Source organism: Parus major, chromosome 1A (assembly GCF_001522545.3).
Source record: "Parus major isolate Abel chromosome 1A, Parus_major1.1, whole genome shotgun sequence".
In the NCBI taxonomy this organism is placed as follows: domain Eukaryota; kingdom Metazoa; phylum Chordata; class Aves; order Passeriformes; family Paridae; genus Parus; species Parus major.
Genome location: NC_031773.1, coordinates 54,477,783 through 54,497,917, shown reverse-complemented (window position 1 = coordinate 54,497,917; position 20,135 = coordinate 54,477,783). Strand labels below are relative to the sequence as shown.

At 43.9% G+C, this 20,135-nt stretch overlaps 1 protein-coding gene across 1 annotated transcript in view; it reads left to right on the top strand.

Annotated features, from left to right (window-relative positions):
• Nucleotides 1-19,789, top strand: part of DENND5B (DENN domain containing 5B) — a 103,978-nt gene extending 84,189 nt beyond the window's left edge. Inside the window, exons 13-24 of the mRNA XM_033514691.1 lie at nucleotides 813-965; nucleotides 1,435-1,513; nucleotides 2,736-2,817; nucleotides 7,310-7,438; nucleotides 8,169-8,290; nucleotides 9,984-10,129; nucleotides 11,761-11,879; nucleotides 12,902-13,089; nucleotides 13,730-13,812; nucleotides 13,958-14,084; nucleotides 14,807-14,981; nucleotides 15,836-19,789. Of these exons, the coding sequence (XP_033370582.1) occupies nucleotides 813-965; nucleotides 1,435-1,513; nucleotides 2,736-2,817; nucleotides 7,310-7,438; nucleotides 8,169-8,290; nucleotides 9,984-10,129; nucleotides 11,761-11,879; nucleotides 12,902-13,089; nucleotides 13,730-13,812; nucleotides 13,958-14,084; nucleotides 14,807-14,981; nucleotides 15,836-16,019 (1,587 nt within the window). The 3' untranslated portion in view covers nucleotides 16,020-19,789. The remainder of the gene's footprint in view (nucleotides 1-812; nucleotides 966-1,434; nucleotides 1,514-2,735; nucleotides 2,818-7,309; nucleotides 7,439-8,168; nucleotides 8,291-9,983; nucleotides 10,130-11,760; nucleotides 11,880-12,901; nucleotides 13,090-13,729; nucleotides 13,813-13,957; nucleotides 14,085-14,806; nucleotides 14,982-15,835) is intronic.
• Nucleotides 19,790-20,135: the final 346 nt, after the last annotated feature.

The window sequence follows — 20,135 nt, the reverse complement described above, 5'->3', positions numbered from 1 at the left end:
AGAAGGGAACATGTTTTCGCTCTTCTGTTTATGATCAGTTGAAGTTGATGGAAGAAGTAGAAGGGACAGGAAGGAGAACCAGTGTGACCAGACATCTTCTGGAGGATTTCCTTTAATTGTTCATATTGACATGTAGCCTAAACAGAATGGCCTGGAGACTCATGGTCAAAAGGGAAGATTCAGCAGAAGTGGCTTTTGCATGTTGTTTATGCAGAGCAGATGAAGTCTAACAATTCCTAGTAAGAAAAAAGTTTTTATAGCCACTGATATACAGCTTCTTTGTGTTTGTTGCAGTTAGTAGTATACTGCCTTACCTGAGTGTTAAACTTTATTGGCTGTAACAAGAGTTAAAACAGAAGCTAAGTAAGACTGATGATATATTCTGTACTCTGCTTGGTAATAAATCACCAGCATAGAAATAGGACAACAGATAAAGGGTATAGAAATAGGACAGCTGGAACAGCCTCCCCAGGGAAGTGGTCACAGCACCAAGTCTGTCAGAGTTCCAGAGGTGTTTGAACAATGCTCTCAGACACATGGTGTGACTCTTGGAGCTGTCCTGTGCAGTCACAGGAGCTGGACTTTATCTTTCTGGGTCCCCTCCAGCTCAGGGTATTCTATGATTCAAAGTAATCAAGCAAATTTTTTTATATATACTTTTTTTGTTATTTACAATCTCTGCAAATAGATTTGACGTTTCCCTCTCTTAGAAATGGTCTTTAGATTAAGCATGTGTAAGCAAACCCACCTGTAAATTCTGTCCCTTGTTGGATAATATTCTTAGAAACTGTTGGGATTTTTTCTTTTAATAGACTAAACGCATGTTGGTAGAGAAAATGGGCCATGAAGCAGTTGAGCTGGGACATGGAGAAGCCAACATAACAGGTCTGGAGGAAAATACACTGATTGCCAGTCTCTGTGATCTTCTAGAAAGAATCTGGAGCCATGGTCTGCAGGTCAAGCAGGTTGGTAAATACTGTATGTCATCTCTGCTTTTTAAGCTGCTACTCATTGGTGCATCTCCAAGATAAAGCAGGAAGTATCTTTGAGATCAGTGTCTCTGGTTCATATTTTGCAAAGGTTTGAGGAGTTTGGGGTGTTTGGGTTTTCTTTGGGAGGTGGGAGGGATTGTTTTGGGGTTTTCCCCACTGGAAATTGTGGTGATGTTGTCAAGTACGTGTTTGTTTTATTCCCTTTCAACCTTCACAAAGGAAACCCAGAGGGAGGACAAGGAAACAAAGTGGGTGGTGTGACTGCTGGATCAATGGGATGGTTCTCTCCCTGAGAGGCTCAAGAGAGAAGGATTGGTTTTCATTACTGAACATTTTACCCATTCAAATGCCATTCCATTATTCTGCCAAGTTTATTTGCCATTATTGGTTATATTTTTTGCCTGATTTATTTAAAGCAACCTACTACCTGTTCCATTTTCAGGGGAAATCTGCACTGTGGTCCCATTTACTTCAGTACCAGGAGAGAGAAGAGAAGCAAGAGCACAGTGCAGAGTCTCCAGGTGAGTACTTGGCAGGTGACTCCATGAGAAGTCCATCACAGCAAATGAACTCAGCCATGGGAGGAACAGTGCAACCACATGAAACCACATGCAGGATTTTCAGTGTGTTTGCTTGCTAATGCCACACTTAGATTTTAAGACTTCTCACAATCATTGTGGGGATGTCTTGATGTCTGGACAAAATGGATTGAAATCATTGGAGGCAAAGGAACATAGTTTCCATCCTTGTCTGGAAAATCACTTGATGTATGTGCACTACCTTCATTCCCTTTTAGTGATCATTGAGTGAGGCAGGAGAAGCAGTGTCTCCACAAGAGATAATTTCTGAAGAAGCTGAATGTGTGGAGCTGGGAATAAGACAGCTGACATTTTTCTTTCAGTGAGCACAATTTGTCTCTCAAATCCCAGTATAAGTAACTCCATGTTCAGTAAATCTTTATACTGGTGGGTGGTGCAGTTCAGAAACTGTGTGATTAATCTCTGTCCAGCAGTTTATGTGCTCAGTTTATGCTTTGCCTTGGCCCCTTACAATCACTAAATTACTTGTGTGCTTTAAGAGGGGTTTTCTGATAACCTTGAGGTGTCCCTACCCAGTGGCTGGGGCATTGTAGTAAGTCTCTGAACTTCAGTGGATCATCTTGCAAGGATTCTTCAGTTCAGATCCTGCAGATGGGAACTTGTGTGATCTGTCCTCAAAGAGGCATTTATGGACAAACTAGTCTCTCCCATGAAAGGACTTTTTAATAAGCTTCAATGAGTAATGCACTAAACAATCTGGCTGGCAGGCACAAATTCCCGAGAGCAAAATGTGTCACCACAAAGTGGTTTGATCAGAGCCCAGAAATGCACGGCATTCTTTGCATTGAATATGTTACTGTAGCTTAATTTTATTTGAATTGTTCTTGGTTGTGAGCTATCCATAGAAACTTCTTACTAATAGAACTCACTGCTATACAGATTTAAGTTAAGGTATTTCACATACAAAATAAAAAAAGGAAGCTAGATCTCCCAAGTTCAGTGCTGGGTTAAGGAAGGAATAGGTAATATATTCAGAATTTTCATTTTGTCTATTTCTATATTTCCAGGACAGAGCTAATGACAATGCACAGAAACAGTGCAGTTACCAGCTGCTTAAGATTGTTTTCAGCTGTATGCAGAGACAAATGCATTGCAGACTATTACTGTAGCGTTGTATTAACTATGTGTATTTTTTCTACTCTAGTTGGTGGTGGAACAGAAAGACGAAAGTCTGATACAGGAATTACTCTGCCTACATTGAGGGTGTCCCTGATACAAGATATGAGGTATGCAGTTTGGTTCCTAAAGCATTAATTGTGGGTTTAATTGTGTAGCATAAGGTAAACACTTAGACCTCACTAGATTGGGTTTACAAAGGATAAAGAGACTTAAACTCTCAGCTCACATTCAAATCTACAACATGTTGCCTTTCTGTTTTGAAAAACACTTTCATGCATTCACTTGATCTATTTTAGTGAACAGTGAAAACCATGCGTGTTACTGTAATTTCTGTTTTCCCAGGGGAGTTCTTCCAGTAATAAAGCCAGCTTCTACATATAACAGCAGATATGTTAAATTCCTAGGTATTTTCAGTTTGTTTCTTTTCATTTATTCATTTTTTAATTACTGACCCAGAAACTACAGTTGTTAGGGAAAGCAAAGGGACATAAACACCTGCTCACAATGCCTGAGCAATATTCTTTCTTTTCAACTAGCAGAATTCATGGCAGATAGTAATAAATGTACAAGTTTAGAAATTGAATCAGACCTTTGTCTGATTCAATCCAAATTTGGGTTATTTAAGTTGGGATGTGAAGTTAGGGCAGGTTCTCTGCAGTAGACCACAGCCTGACTCTGGAGACCTTTTCAAACAGTGTTTGTTTGGAACCAGGTGGATTAGAGAAGCCAGAAGAGGTGGAGGCTGGTGTGACAGCAGCAGGCAGAAATTCTTCAGGGCATCTCCTTGATTAAGCCATTGCCAGGACAGGCCACTGTTTTGACACTTGTCTTGCAAGGGCTAAGGATTGCAGTGGGATAAACATGCCATGAAAAGAGAGGAGTAATGCAATAATGTGCATCTGTAAAGAGTTGAGAGCAATTGCTTGCAATTTAATGTGTAAGACAACGTGAGTACTGTTTCTTACATTCTTATTACAGCTAAAAATATGGCAAAAGAACCTTCGGGTAAAAATAAGATTTATTGTAGTTAGTTCACAGAACACTGATTACAGTGATGTGATTTTTACTGTTTATGTTGATAGATTAGTCAGATTTTTCTGGGAACAAAAATCACTGTACTCCCCACCTGCAGTGTGCAACCTTTTAGCTTGATGCTTTGTAGTTTGAGTCTTTTGTTCTGATTTCAAAGAGCATGACATGCCACGTGCAGCTAAAACAACATGTAAAAGAGAGAATACATACAGTGTAATTAGGGATGTAGTGCCAAGAGGTCATTTTGAACACGTGTCTGCCATTTTAGCATCCCCCTCATGGGATGTGGCAGCTCTCTCCTTAATTCAGTCCTGGGAGACTGACAGGCATGAAGAGGGTCAGTCTGAGGGAAGGATGAAGGAGGATCTGGAGCGGAAACTCCTGTGCTGGGAGGTTTTGCTGACAGGAGGCTGTGTGTGCTCACTGCTGCGTGCATGGGTTCTGTCTTCCACGAGCTTCCACTGCAGTAATGAAAGCCCAGCACGGATCTGACCTCTCGTTTGAATCACAAAAGTCTTTCTTACTGCTCTTCAGACAAAAAGCACAGAAGCAGAACATTACCTTTTGTAATATCATGGGTGTTTGTGATTGTCCACGAACATGTCTGGTCATTGAAAAGACTGGGCAGATGGCGAGTTGAATTTGTCATCTGTAATCTCAAGGCATACTTTCTCCTGCTTGGAAGGAATGCTGCCTAATATTTGTTTGCACACACAGACCCAGGCTGAAGTTGAAGGATGGGTAATTGTTAAATTGCAGGCCTTGTGGTGCTGACTAAACTAATGGCTGGAGGATTAAGCATTGCCTTAAGCAGGGCTTGTTTCTGATGGCTCATGCAAAGTTATGTAAACAACTTAAAAGCAGGACTGAGTCACAGTCATGCTCTGATTGTGCCCTGTGCTACAGGTACTGCAATGTGTCCTCTGCCCCCTCTAAAAGCCAGGCATCACAGATGTGGTCAGCAAGATGCTCAGGGTGTTTATTTTGGTTCTGTGCATGGAATCTCAGTGGCACAAGCCAGCCTGGGGGTACTCCCTCCAGCCTTTCCCCTGGCATGGATCTGCCTCATCTCTCCCACCCCTCTTCCAGCTACAGCCTGCTTCCAGCATGGCCTCACCCTTCAGATGTTGCTGAACATCCAACCCAACCAGTCAACATCAAGGCCTTTGGTCCAGCTGAATTCCAGTTTCTGATCTTTCCCCTTTGGGCAAGCTCTTCCTTGCTCTCAGCACTTGCTCTCCTGTCCATGTTGTGCCTCCCTCCTGTGGGGAGCTTGCACTAGAGGATGTGAGCTGGGCCCACAGCAGTGATGCTTAACCTGCTGTGCTCAAAAGGAAGGCTGAACAAAGACCTGCTGCCTACCTGGGGTGAGCCATAGGCTCCTTCCTGACTGCTGGCACGGGAGAGCGCACAGCATCCCTGGGGCACAGCTGTGCTGAGCAGCTGTAACCTCTGCTGTCAGCACAGCTGTTTGCAGAGGGTTTGTCTCACCATACCCCAGGCTTACATTTGACAGGGCAAATAGATTTTTCTTTATTACTAATGGGATTAAAAGCAAGTCCAAACCAGGGGAGTTGCATTGAAATGGCTGTTCAGTGCTCTGACAAGAGGAATTTGCTGTGCAGTGGTGAGCATACGGTGCTTACACTTAGGTCACAGATAAAAATAGAGCTGTTCTGACTCTCGCAACTGACAGTGAAATAAATTTGGGTTCCTGCATGCTCTGTTTTTGCTGACACCAAGACTGATTACTGAATCTTTTTTAAATCTCTGGCAAGCTGCATGCTTGCAGATATTTATTTTTCCCAAATGCACAATTAATGCTAATCTAGTCTGAACCAGACACAGGTAATGAAGAGGCACAGAGCGTGCATGGAATAAGGTTGAGTCCATCTGTACTTGAATCTTCTCACAGTGAAATAACATATTCTGCTCAGGGTTTCGTATTAGATGTAATTCAAGCTGAGCACTCAGGGGAAGGGGTGGGAGATGATAGTCTGTGCTTTGATCTTCCCATCTCAAAAGGCTTGAAATGTCTGAGGAGAGTGTCTCAACATGATGTAGTTGACTGTACCGTGCATCCTGTTTCTCAAGGACTACGGGTCACATGTCCAGCTCTCTGCTGGAAGGTTTAATGCTGGCTCCCATGCTCTAAGCCAGGAAGGGCTTTCCCGTGCCAGGAGCAAGGCTGCAGCCTTGCAGGTCAGCCTGGCACAGAGCAGTGCTGCTGGGCTGTGCATCCTCTTCATTTATGCAGAGAAAACTCCTATTTTTAGGCAGCTCCAAATTGTTTTTGCAAATTTGCCCTAAAGGTCCTGGGCCTGCTCCGTTAGAGGCTCTATAAACAAGAGAGTAGTTCTCTCAAATAATGCAGGGACTAAATATAACACAAAGCACACACTTGGGTGTAACAGATGGGGGAAGCACGAGACGGTGAGACTACAGCAGTCAATGTGGAAAGCATCAGTCACAGCACGGCTTTGTTGGATTTCCTTTGGAGTAAATATTGCCACATTCCCCAACACGCGGCAATGCGTGGAGGGCTGTCAAGGAAGTTGCAGGAGTTGGACAGTAAATTGCAACTGGGATTAGTTCAGATTTCAGCTGATGATATTTGGAGCCTGCCATGGAGGTTTGGAGGGATGAATTGCCTGTGTACTTAACATGCAGACTGCAGGAAAATTAAGAAATTGCAGCCTTTTCTTTCCCCTGCTGAAAACTGTTACTCATTTTTCTTGTTTTTTATTTAGCCAAGTAGGTTAAGAGTTCCAAGAGTTTTTGGAAGCAACTTTGTCCTGCCATGGCAGTTCTCTTCCTCTTCTAAAACTCCCTGTGCTCTAAAACTAGAATTTCTGGCATTCTCCAAACTGAAATGTGAGAAGTTTAAAAAGAAAAAAGAAAAGCAAAGCCGTACAAGAAAGCCCCTGTGGAACACTTCTGCTTTCCTACAGATGAAACATATGGAGGGCTGTTCAAATTATCACTTACAGGAAGGCCTCTTATATCACTAAAAATGTGATTCTGCTTGCAGCTTCCCGTTGCTGTTTTTGCCTCAGAAGCCCTCCTTTTCTCAGATGTGCCATTGCTGCTGCCCTCAGGGGGTTTGTTAGAACCTTCAGGGCCACTGTGGTTTGGAGAAACTCTCAGAACATGTGTTTGTCCTCCCAGACACACCCATTCAGGTCAGCAGCTTGAGGTGGCAGCTGAGGTATGACTGGGTCTCACGAGGTGCCTGCTTTTTTTAAGTGTTAGCAGTGTCCATGAGAACATCTGCCTGGGGCAATGCAGGGGTAAACAGGTTTACCCTTCCTCACCTTGGCCAGGCAACCACAGAACAGCTCCTGTAGGCTGCCATGCCCAGGAAAAGCCGCCTCGTGCCAGCCCAGGGCTGCCAGGGATCTCATTGCCACATTGCAGGGTTCTGGGGCCCTGCTGGGGATCTCTCCAGAAATTATGTCAGAAGACATTTTCCAGTTCACCTGCTGCATCATCAGATGGGATGTTGCCATTTGAAGCATGCAGAATTTTTATGATTCATCTGTTTATTTTCTTCCCCACACCTTTCAGGCACGTTCAGAACATGAGTGAGATAAAGACCGATGTGGGGCGAGCCCGAGCTTGGATAAGACTTTCTCTGGAGAAGAAGCTTTTGTCTCAGCACCTGAAGCAGCTGCTTTCCAACCAGGCACTTGCAAAGTAAGCCAGCTCTTCTCTTCAAACCTTCACTTTCACGTTGTGAAAGTGGTGTCTCAAAGTGCTGCTGCTTGGGGTACAACCAGGCACCTGTTTTGGGTACTGTGGTTTCCACTAGAAGTGATTGACGGGCAGGGGGGAGCTGGGAGAAGTGGTGCTGCCCAGCCAGCAGGGCAGAAGTCTGCTCATCTGCATGGAAAACATGTCACAGATTTCAGGAAGGAGGCATTAGTCCTTGGTCAGATCCCTGCAGTGATCCAAGCCACACTGCAGCCCTACAGATTCCTGAATGGACAGAGTGGTGGGAGGGCCCCAGCTGCTGCTTGGTGCGTTCTGCTGAGTTTTCTGTCACCGTAGGGAGCAAAAGGTAGATGATGTTTTTAGATGAGACCATTCCACAGTGGGAAGGTATGGCGAAGAAATGAGATTGCTGTATGTTGGTTCAGATCTGCTGCTGTGAATAGTGTTAGTTTTCACCTGTGCTTTGCAGCAAACCCCAAACTGAGATGAATTCAGTAGCCTTGCTGTGGGAGCGTGGAGCCAAGAGTGCTGTGTAAAACACACGTACATTTACATACCCTCTGCGGGTTTCTAGCTGCTTCTGTGGTTGGGGAGTCATACCTCCCATTAAGAGACACTCTCCTTTTGGTGTTTTGAGATTCAAACCCCTTTTAAGATACATGGTGCTTTTTCAACAGCAACAACAAAAATGCTGTGTGCTTGTTTCTCCCAGGAAACTTTACAAGCGTTACGCTTTCCTGCGCTGTGAAGAAGAACGGGAACAGTTTCTGTATCACCTGCTCTCACTCAATGCTGTGGATTACTTCTGCTTCACAAGCGTCTTCACTACAATCAGTGAGTTGGAGAATCAATTCTTTTCCCCCTGACTAAAAATTAGTTGCTGTCATAATTTGTAAGAGATGATGTTGCTGCTGCCTGAGTAGCTGAGCCCTTATCTGGAAGCCTTGGTTGTTGCTGCGGGGGCTCCTGGGTGCTGGGTGTTGCTCTGGGAAACCAGCTGGAGAGCCAAGGTTGTGTGGGAGTGCTCTGGATAAGAGCATTGCTCAAAGCAGAGTAATCAGCAGAGTGCTGCTCTCTGTATATTTCTTTCACCTTCCCTCCCAGACAAGTCCTCTACCTCCTAGTGCTTCTTTCTGGCCTTCATTAAGTGTGCATCCTAGTAGTCTGCTCTCCTCAGACTGAGGAGATGGAATATTGGAGGATGAAATGTGTGTATTTTAAATCTCTTTTTGTCTCTTAAATGCGAGAAAGATTCTCTTTCTTGTAAGGAGGAGAGCTGAGATTTTATTGACATCTGGAAATGAATCTTTGTCTCTCCAGTACTGGACAATGCAGAAAAATCAAGATCCCATTAGATGACCTAATTATTTGGATTCACCTGGGCAGCCATTACTTTTAATTTTCCTGCCTGTTCAGAGTGAAGTGAAGCAATTTTTACGTTGCTGTCAAAACAGGCACTCATTTTACTTTTTCTCCTCTTAAAGCAATAAATCCCCTCAGAACTAGCACAGTGCAGAGATTTATTCATCCTCGATTACCTTGTGGCATCCAGCTTAACAGCTTTCTCCTGTAGGCCAAGTGCTTGGGGTTTGAGGGTATTTTTTTGAGTGCAGTATGATTGCCTGGCACACAAAAGTAAAAGAGGATGGCTTAACTTCCCCAGTCAAAAAGGCAGCTTGTGAAACATAAGGGGAGAGCAAGTCTCACAGTGCTAGAGCTGCAGTGTCAGATTCAAATCCAAATTGGAGTGGGTGGCAGTCCTTGTCTTAAGCATGTATGGGTGGTTTTAAAAGCAGAGGAGTAAGAGAAAAAGAACAGGAATAAGAATAAAGAGGGGGTTGTCCACAGAGACAAACCAGACCTGAGAGTCTGTCTGTGGTGTTAGCAGCCATGCCAGCATTTCCTGTTGCAGCCTTACAGTACTTGAAGGGGGCCTGTACAAAACATGGGTACAAACGTTTTACCATTTACCTGTTGCAGTAGGATAAGGGGTGATGGTTTTAAACTAAAAGGGGGTCAATTTAGGTTAGATATAAGGAGGAACTGTTTTACATTTTGGGTAGTGAGACCCTGCCACAGGTTGCGCAAAGAAGCTGTGGATGCCCCATCCCTGGGAATGTTCAAGGTCAGGTTGGAAGGGGCTGTGAGCTGTCTGGTCTGGTTGAAGATGGCCCTGCTCACTGCAGGGGGTTGGACTAGATGGCTTCTAAGGGTCCCTTCCAAAGCAGGCTGTTCAATGACTGTGCCTCTCCTTTCCCCGTGACCTGCCCCATCCTCCCGCAGGCGGCTCCGGAGCCTGCCCGGTGCGCTGTCCCGGCTGTGCCGCGGGGCTGCAGCTCCACCGTGCGGCACCGCTGCCTCCACCCCACCGCCAGCGGCAGGGACCTGCTCTGCTTCCCAGAGACAGACAGGCTACCAGGGCTTGCCTTCAAGGGAAAGGCGTGGTTTGCTCAGAAATTGTGTTTCGTGTAAGGAGGGGAAAAAAAAAGAAGAAGACTAACGTACTTCCCCCTCTGCCTGTTCTCAGTGATCCCTTACAGGTCAGTGATAATTCCCATCAAGAAGCTAAGCAATGCAATAACCACATCAAACCCGTGGATATGTGTGTCAGGAGAACTGGGAGATAGTGGTGTCATGCAGATTCCTAAAAACCACCTAGAAATGACGTTTGAGGTGAGTACATGCTCTTCACGTTTTCCTTTCAATTTGAAACATGCTTCCACATAAGTATTAATTTGTTAAGGGGTTTTTAACAGCATTTCAGATGCTGTCCTGATTTCTAACATCACTGTAGGTTCAAATATGTACAGGAAAATAGCCTGCCCCTCTTGTGTGAGATGCAGGTTTCCTGTGAATACACACCACTTTTAACCACAGGCCTTGCCACTGTCCCTGTCCAGCCCAGAATTCCTCACCTTGCCTATCTATTTCCACGTCTTGTTCCCTTCCATACCTCCTTGCCTAATTTTCAGTGCTCATTTCCAGCCCCTCATCTCCCTTCCAAGTTTCTTTTCCCTTCTTTCATTCTGTCCTTCCACTAACCACCACCCTTTTGACCTCTGGCCAGTCCCAGATTTCTTCTCAGCCCATTGTCCGGAATTACTCTTCAGCATCCCAGCCTCAGGTGCTGTCCATGGCACAATGGGAGCTGCCATCCCCACTGGGCTGTCTCCCCTAGGCCTGCTGGGGTTTTCTCTTTGCTTTCCCCTCTGCTTTCCCACCCAACAATTACAGGTTGGCTCAGTGCCATGCCAAAGCAGCTGGTAGCGGGAATTGCAGGGAAAGCCCCATCAAGCTCCTCTAGCTCTGGGCTGTACCATATCCATTAAGGAGTGATTTTGTAGGAAAATCTGCTACTGAAATTGAGGTTGCATCCACTGAGCATATGCAGACTGATGTTCAACGACAATAGCAAAAAAAAAAAGCCTCTTGCTGAATGTAGGTCGATTTTGACAAAGAGAGGATATTTTTGAGATAAATGCCCACATCTCATTCAGATATTACTGTTCTGTAGAAAATATCTCCAGGCTTCTAACAGGCAAAATGACATATTTAGATGCTTCAAAGGACCGTATTGATGCTGTTCTGGATTATTCCTTTGGCTGAAACTTTCCTAAAATATCAGCTTGGGGTAGCCACCCACTTAAAGAAAATGTCAGCCCAAGCTGCTTGTTTGGTAGCATCAGAAGCAGTGAAAACCAGGTCTTTCAAGGGAAGTGTTTAGGTGACATTAACAGATGTTGTTGCCAGCCCAGCTACAATTACTTATTGCACTGCAATTCACAGTGCTTTGTTTTCCTTCTTCTTTGTCTTTGTGATGCTGAGTCTCATGTTAGTGATTTTTGTTGGGCCTGACAATAAGCAAATCAATCTTTTAAAATAATAAAGGATCTAGGGACTTCTGCGTAGTGTGGAGTGAGTCAGCTGAAGGTCAGTATGTGCCAAATGGATTTTTGAAAAGCTATTTGTATTGAAGATCTGTTTCTTCTGAAAAAGCACACCTTTTTATCACCTTACTCAGAAATGTGTAATTAATACTTCTCAGAAATATTCAGAGTGCTCCCAACAAAGAATGTAATCTCTCCACAAGCTTCTAACAGTTTTATTTCTTCTCTCCTGTCTTAAAATAATTATGCTGCTTTTGAATGTGCTCTGCGTCTTTGGTCGAAAATACTTGTTCTATAAATTAAAGAAAGCTAAGAAACTGAATAAAAGCCTATATTTGAGACCATATGCATGCATGTGGTGGGGGTGTGTGTTGTCTGTTCTTTTTTAAATGAAGCAAAAACTGTTACTCATTTCAGTGCCAGAACTTGGGGAAGCTGACGACCGTTCAGATTGGTCATGACAACTCAGGGCTACTGGCCAAGTGGCTGGTTGATTGTGTCATGGTCAGGAATGAAATAACAGGACACACGTACAAGTAAGCAACAAGTTGTAATTTTCCTTGTCTGAAATTCTTGTTGAATTTAGAGAAAGAAAGAAGGCATTCACCTTCTCCTTAGCTCTGATTTGGGCTAATTTGGGTCCCTGATAGGGTTGGGTTGGTCTCCCCAACCCCTGGTTGTCTCATTTCAGAAGCCCTAGTTGAAGTCAGATAATCTAATAAATATTAAATGAGATTTGAGTGCAGGATTTTCTTTGCATTTTTCTGAGACAGGACAGACAGTATGGATACTTTTGAAGTGATTCATAGGTTTGTATCTAATCATCTCTTGATTTAAAGTAGTGTGGTAAAATTGTGCACAGATTAACTCTTTTAAACCCCAAGAGCTGAAATTACACTCTTGGGGAAATATTAAGAAAAGGCTTTGATGATTTCTTAATCTTACCTCAAGCACATACCTCTGTGTCAAAATGGTATCCTAATTCACCATTGGTTTTACAAAACGTGGCTAAGCAGACTCGATTTTTATAAAAATGTGAACTTGGAAAACTGCAATCCAGAGAGATGAGCTCCAGATCTCAGAGTTGGCCACAGTGTACAGGGGAAAGTAGGAGAACATGGGATAAAATGACGCGTGCATGGATTTCTTTAGGGCTGTGTATGGGATCCAAAGGTACAGCAGTAAAATGTGGGGTGAGGTCTGAGAATGAGGAGATATTGCAGCCTCAGCTGGGTGGAAATTCTGTGGGGATTTGGTTGTTAATCATTGCAGCGCTGTTAAAGGCTGTGTATTGGTTGTGGTTGCAAGTGCAAAATAACTCGTCAGAAAACAAGATGTGGACCATAAAATATGTGCATGACCCAAGCTTTGCATATTTCCCTCCAAGAGTTGTGGTGCGGGGGCTGCTCCTGCAGAGCTCTGCTTTGTGAGAATTTTCTGGGGGCAAAGTATTCCCTGCCTGTTAGCAGAGTTTATTGGGTGCCAGCTGTCCCCCAGCTTGGAGATGCGGCTGCAGCGTGTGTGGGGCTGACCTGTGCTTGTCCTGGGCACGCTGCAGGTTCCCCTGTGGGCGGTGGCTGGGAAAAGGCGTCGATGATGGCAGTCTGGAGCGGATCCTCATTGGAGAGCTGGTGTCCTCCACGTCTGACGAAGAGCTGGGAAAGCAGTGCCGCACCCCGCCCCAGCAGAAATCCCCCACTGTGACTCGGCGGCTGAGCATCACTTCCCTCACAGGGAGGAACACCAGTAAGTCTTTGCCTTTCTCCCCAGGGTCAGCTGCCAACTGCTGGGGAAAAAAACAGCTTCTGTGAACAGGGGGGTTCATCCTGAAGTGAGGCTTGGTACAAAGCAGCAGCTGCAAGCTGATGAGCTTTTCCTGCCTTCCCTGGTTGGTGTTTGCTCTGTGATGTACATGTTGCCTCTTTCAGTGCCCCCTTTTGACTGCTGAGAGATAATAATCTTTCTTTGGAGCGTGGAGATATGAGATGAGGGAGGAGGAGGCAGCAGAATTTGCAGTAGCTGATACTGCTCAGCCTCCCAGCTCACTTTGCTGTCTGTGGGAAGACAGGCCTCTCAGAGGGCAGCTCAGAGCTTGATGTGGCTGCTGTGAACTGCCTTCTGGCAGAGCTTATCTCTGCAGGGACCCTAGGGCACATCAACCTCACATCCCTAAAATTAGCTTTTATGAGTAACTGCACTTGACTGCAACAGGACACGGGGCTGTGAGGGTCACACGAGGCGTCCTCTGCTAAAGCACAGAGATGGGACAGTGTAGATCCTGTTCACACATCTGTCTGGCTCCTGTAAAATTAGAGGACATGAGTGCTGAAATGTCAAGCAAGGAAAGATTTAACCTTCAGCTAGTCTGCTCTCCACCATTTCACAGAGCCTAATGCGGGGCAGATCCAGGAGGGAATCGGGGAAGCCGTGAACAATATTGTGAAACACTTCCACAAGCCAGAGAAAGAGGTAATTCCTACTTCTTATTACTTGCCTGCACATTTTTATAAACAGAAATGGCACTGAGCTACCAGTAGATGTACTACCTTTAGATCTGAAGTTTCTGGCATTCAAACAAGGTGAGTTGTACTTACCTACTCTCCCTTTTCCACAGAGAGGGAGCCTTACCATTCTGTTGTGTGGAGAAAATGGTCTGGTTGCAGCACTGGAGCAGGTCTTCCACCATGGATTCAAATCAGCTCGCATTTTTCATAAGAATGTCTTCATCTGGGATTTCATAGGTAAGCTGGTGTATGGTTTGGAGGAGAAGGTTTAGGGCAAAATGACTCCTCACACACAAACCTTGGATTATCATCAGCTAGGGTGCCATTTCTCCTGCCAAGCACCTGCTCCAGGTTGCTTAAAGTCAATGAGAAACCTGATGGCAGATGAAAAATGCTAAACTCTGTGTAAGAAAAAGTGAGAGTCTGTGCAGAAACTTGAGAGTTCCTAGTTCAAACAGCTGCTTTTCTGAGAGAAAGAAGGTAGGCTGGAGGCTGGAGGCTGGGGTAGAGGGGCAATCAGTGTTAGGAGGAGAGCTGGGAAAGAGGAGGGAGTGAAAGGTTTGGATTCCTGGTTTATGAGAACTCTCCTAATTATTGCACTGGTGATCCTTACCTGTAGGCCTGTGTAGGGGTAATTTAGAACGGGCTTGCAGGCAGAGATGCTCAGCCTGAGGTTAAGTGCTTACCCAGAAAAAGTGAAAAATCAGTGATAGTATCACTTACAGTGAAACCATTGAGGGGTGCATTGGTGCTGCTCCTTGCTGTTACCTGTGTTAGACATCAGCCAGACTGACCAGTGCTGTGCCATGGCAAAGGTGGAGGTGACCACCTACCTATGGTCTTCAGAGTCAGGAATTCATAGCTCTCAGCAGGTTATTTTTTTAAGGATTCCCTTGTGTGACTCTGTGTCACAGTGAGGTGCTTCTTCTCACTGGCTTCTGATGTTCTCCCTACCACAGAGAAAGCTGTTGCTTATTTTGAAACCAGTGATCAGATTGGAGACAACGAGGAGGCTCTTTTGCTTCAGAGATCTTCATGCAAAACCTTCTGTCATTATGTCAATGCCATCAATACAGCTCCAAGGAACATTGGAAAGGATGGCAAATTCCAAATCCTGGTTTGCCTGGGGACAAGGTACTGTACTGCTCTTCATTATGTGTGTCCTCTGGTATTAGACAAGAAGAATGTTTTTCCACCATTTTCCTTACTTTTAGTTTTCCATTTTAAGACATCTCACACCTATCTATTATCCAGTGCCTATTTTAGTCAGCTTTAGTACTATGTCAAAAATTGGAGCAAAGAAGCACTAATAACACATGGCTAGTGTCTAAACTGCTAAAAACGTTTTGAGCTTTTTTGTAACTATTAGTTTGACAGTTATGTGTATGAAATCTGTCTTGCAATGCTATTTTTGATGAATTACTGACTTTGGGAATGCAGAGTTCCTTTTCAGGAGCTGGTGAATTTCTAAATCCTAATTCAATTTCTTGTGAAAATGGGATACCTGTTAGAATTTTGACAGAACTATTCTAGATGAACCTTTCTTTCCTAATAGGGTGCTTTCTGTCCTGCACTTGGGGAGGGGCAGGAGGGTGGGACTTGGTTGTATTTTGGAGGGTAGAAGTTGGTATGTCTAGCAGTAAGTACCATTTTTGTCTCATCTGTCTGGATACTTGGAAAACCAGTTGGCAAACAGTCTGTCAGACTTTCCTCAAGTTTTAATTTCCCTATTCCTGATCTGAAAATGTTCCTGAATTCTTACAAATGTCCAATTCTGGTAATACCTTTCAGTTTTCATTCCTACAGTAGGTAGTATTTTACTAACCAAATCAAGGGTTGCAGTAGTATAGCAAACTTGTTCATGCAAACAACACCCACCGCTCACCCAAAAGGGGCTGCTTGTTTTGGGTTGTGTTCTTGGAGAGGAATTCCAGTGTGAGATCTGTTGTACTTGGTGCTAAAACAATTCCTGTCCTGTCCTTTTTTAGGGACCACTTTCTGTCTCAGTGGATCCCGCTGCTGGCGGAGTGCCCACCCATCACGAGGATGTACGAGGAGAACGCTCTCCTCCGGGACCGCATGACTGTCAACTCCCTTATCCGAGTCCTACAGACATTGCAAGATTTCAACATCATCCTAGAAGGATCACTCATTAAAGGAGTGGATGTTTAGCATGGCTCTGCTGAGAACTTCATTACTCCTTTCCCAAACAAGCAAACCGCAATTGGAGACCTGTCAGGACTTGAATGCCATGGTAGTGCACCACTGTAAGACCAAGCTGCTGGTGGAAGCAGGATTGGGAAGCCCAGTTTGTGCCCGATGGGGACTGCCCTCTAAAGCTGCACAGAGCTAAGATGCAGTATTGTAGTTTATTTGAAACAGAAATTTAGTACAAAAAAAATAGAGTATTTTCATGTGTTAGGTGTGTGTAAATATGCTATCTTCTTTAAGAAATTATATTACTCTAAGAAATTTTTCTTAGACTGAATGTTCTTGTTCTGACTATGAGTAGCTTAAACCCAGGGGAAGGACTTGGGGGAGGGAGGGAAGGACCAAGATGGGAAGGGATGCCGCTACTTGTTTGCGAGGAAGAAGCCAATCAACGTGTAAATACAGGTGCAAACTCAGCAGGGCTTTTTTCAGGTATTGCAAATTAATACAGCAAATACCCTTATGTGTAGCCATTGTGATCGTGTCACTCTTGGAAATGCTGTAAGCATATGCTGGTTTACCCTACTGTACATGGTCTCTCTTAGTTTGTTGTTTGTTCAAAGACTCGCCTTCCCGTTCCTGGAAGGAGCGAGTCATCATTTTTTTTTTTTCTGTAAGGTTTTTTGTGTCACTCCTGTTGATCTCCAGAAGGGGAAACAAGTGTTGGAATGCTTATCACTGGAGAGAGGGACTGCTGTCAGCCTCAGAGCCTGAGAGGATGAGACGCCTGTTGAAGCCTTGCTGCTGCAGCCCGAGATGGGGAACAGTGGCTTGCTTGGCTCGCTCAGTGTGTCCCTTGCCTGTCTGGATGTTCTCATGATTCACCCTCAGCCAGTTTGTGTTGTGGATGACCTTTTTTTTTATTTTCCCCCATGATGAGGAATTTGGTTTATACCAAATTCTTGCTGTACTTGAGAAGAACCATTGCTGTAGAGCCACTAACACTGCTATTGCTGTGCTACCAAACTGTATCAGCTGGCTTTGAAATGCTGACAGGTTATGAGTCTTCCTTTTTTCTGCAGAATCAGTGTTCCTAGGGGAGTACAGGATCTTGGATGACATTTCGTTTTCTTTAATTATCCAGCTACAAAAATAAAAGGAATTAAGCAAAAGGGGGGAAAAAAATTCTCTCATGATATTTTGAGGCTTCTTTCCCTACACTCTTTCCAGTTAATGTGTTACTAATACAGTGCATATATAGAGATACAGCTCTTGATCAGGAACTGGGAGCAACTGTATGATACAAATTGAATAAGAGATCATATCAAAATCACCTTGTGAGTACCATGCAGCAGATACAGAGTGTATTTCCCATCCTTGTGGATGGGAGTTGGAAAGGTCTGAGGACACAGCTTCACCTGGTTTTAATTTTTGGAAGTTAGTTTAAGTATAGGTTTTTGTTTTCACTCCTTCATTCCCTACAATCTTGGGCATTAGGTCAGTGTCATCTTTGGATGTCTCACTGTCAGCTGAGGCTTGGGAAATGACCCTGACTGGTACTGTAAGTGTTGTCTTGCACTGTGCTCTCAAGTGGCGTTAGGAGGGGCTTGGCAGTGGTGGACAGTGGCAGGTCTTGGCATAGTGTGCACATGGTGGAAAGAGGGATGGGAGATAAGGAGAAGGAAAGAGGATGAAAATTAGGGTTTGCTTGCTCATCTGCCTTGTGTCAATCTATTTACTTTTCTGTAGTCCTTCTGCTGCCTGATTCTTAGAACAGCGCTCACTTCAGTGTGGAAGTTTCACCTCAGACTCCCAAGCAGAAGAAAACTTTTTGTGTAACTTTGTTTCATTGGAGAGCTTTACCTTATAGAAGTCATTTTGTTTCTAAGAAAGAAATAAAATAACACTGTCAAGGACCCTTCCATTTTAATGAGGGTTCCAGCTTTCAATAATGACTCTTTCCTCCTGGGCTTGTGCTTCCTCAAACTGACTGAACTCATCCCAAGTACTGCAGGCAGCACTGCCACGTCACTGCTGTGGGTGTGAGTAACTAATGTAAAGGCTGTGAATGGTGTCTCGAGTTAGTAGCCAGAGCCCACAGCTGTGTGACATCTCTCTTACATTTCCAGAAATGTGAAATTTGGGGTGTTAGGATTTTCTGTGTGGCCAGGCATGTCTGCCTAAAGTCAGCAGGTGATGCATGACAACCCTTCAGCAGCAATTGAAAATGAGTCCCTGTACTTAACTCTATCAATAAATTATACATTTAGCACCAGAAACCATGTGGCAGCATTATTTGGTAATGACTGCTTAGGATGTTTTGATTTCTGTGACAACTCAGGCCTTTCATGTCTAATAACTGCTATACAGGATTTTTTCATGCCCAACCCAGTCTAAGTGACTTTTATTATATATATAACCACCTCTTTAGTCCTTGGATTTCTTCACAGCATCATCTGCATTTGTGTGCTGGATGCTTCCCAAAGTACACTGCTGCAGACTTCTCTAAAGGCTACGTGTGACTGGAGCATTCATCTGACATGACAAGGGTTAAGTGCAAGCAGGATAAAGGAGAAATGTAGGCACCTCTAAAGGTCATTCATTTAAATGAATAAACCACACACAGAGAAAAAAGGCAATAACTACATTAAGTCTGTCTGAAGTTAAAAGAAGTCAAAACCTGAGGATTTTTAAGATTCAAATCAGGGCCTTTCCCCATTTCAGACTACGTTAAGAAACCTTTAGCACTTAACTTCACCTCAGCTTTTTTAGCAAGTGTTGACTTGTGTGGTTTTGTCAGGTTTCACATCATATTAATAATAATACAATAAAAATTATGTTTCCTTGTAGGCAATAAACCACCCCAAGATTTGTTGAAAGGGGCACAGCTGAATGCCTTGGATGCCTAGAGTAGTTATCTGACAACCTTGGGAAAACAGTTCTTCATTGTGAATTTTTATTCTACCATGTATGATTTTTTATTTTTTTTTTTAGTGGACAACTTTTGTTGATTGGAAACTGTGAGGGGTTTTTTTTTTTTTTTTCTGTGAGGTTTACAGAAATCATTCTACCTACTAGAATGGTGAGAAACCTATCAGGAATCTTCTAAGCTAACACAGTTTTTACTTCAGTGTTAAAGCACCTTCTTTGGTTGAGAAAGGGAATCTTGGAAAAGACCAAAGCTCTCTGGTATCTGCTTTTTAAAAAAAACAAAAAAATTCTTAACCAATGCCCATGTGCAGATGTCTGATTTTGCATAGTCCAGTTGTACTAACAGCCAGCATGGTAACTTGAGGGAGTCAGAGAATCAAATGCCTCACTATGTACAAAATGTGTATTTATAATTCTCTGAAATAAATGAAATTGTACTGTTTAGTGAAGAATCTTCTCATGTTTATTCCAAGTTGGTTTGTGTAGTTAGCTATCATTGTTCAGAAATGTGGTTTTTAGGGTAGTTGCGCAGCAGCGTATTTGAGAAAATTCCTTCTTTCAATCAAATGAAGGTGCGCGTCGTGAGGGGAAATATTGTGTGTTACACTTGAAATGTACAAATGTGCCCTGTATAGCTTAAAATGATCCCTAAATGTCTCCATTAAGTATATTTTGTCTTTACATTATTACTAACGGAATAAGAACTGGATTATTTTCAAGACAACATTAGTAAAAGTATTGTTATATCAAGCACTTTAACATACACACCACAAACCGACATGGGTTTTTCAGGTTTTGAAGTACATTGAAATACAGCTTTTCATGCTATGTCCTTTACAAATAAAACTGTGAGAATAATGGCTGGTGTCACTTTCTCCTTGCAGAGGAGCCAAGAGATTTGGGTCTGAAGGTGAGGAGCTGATCTGAGCCTGGAGGGAGCAAACTGAACAGAATGATCCAGCTGGTGGTGGCTCTGGTACTGGGAAGTTACTGGAGCAAAGCTGGGGAGAAGGAAGTGTGAGGGACTGTTCCCAAAATCAGCCCTTCTGCCTCCCCTGACACAAAGGGGAGGCAGAGACTGTGCTGAGCCTGAGCAGCTCTTTATTCCAAGGCTTGGGTGGAAAACGTGGCTGATTACAGGGGGGAAACGGGATCACAGTGAAGCTGAGCTCTTACCAGGGTGGCATTTGCTAGGCAACCGGGATT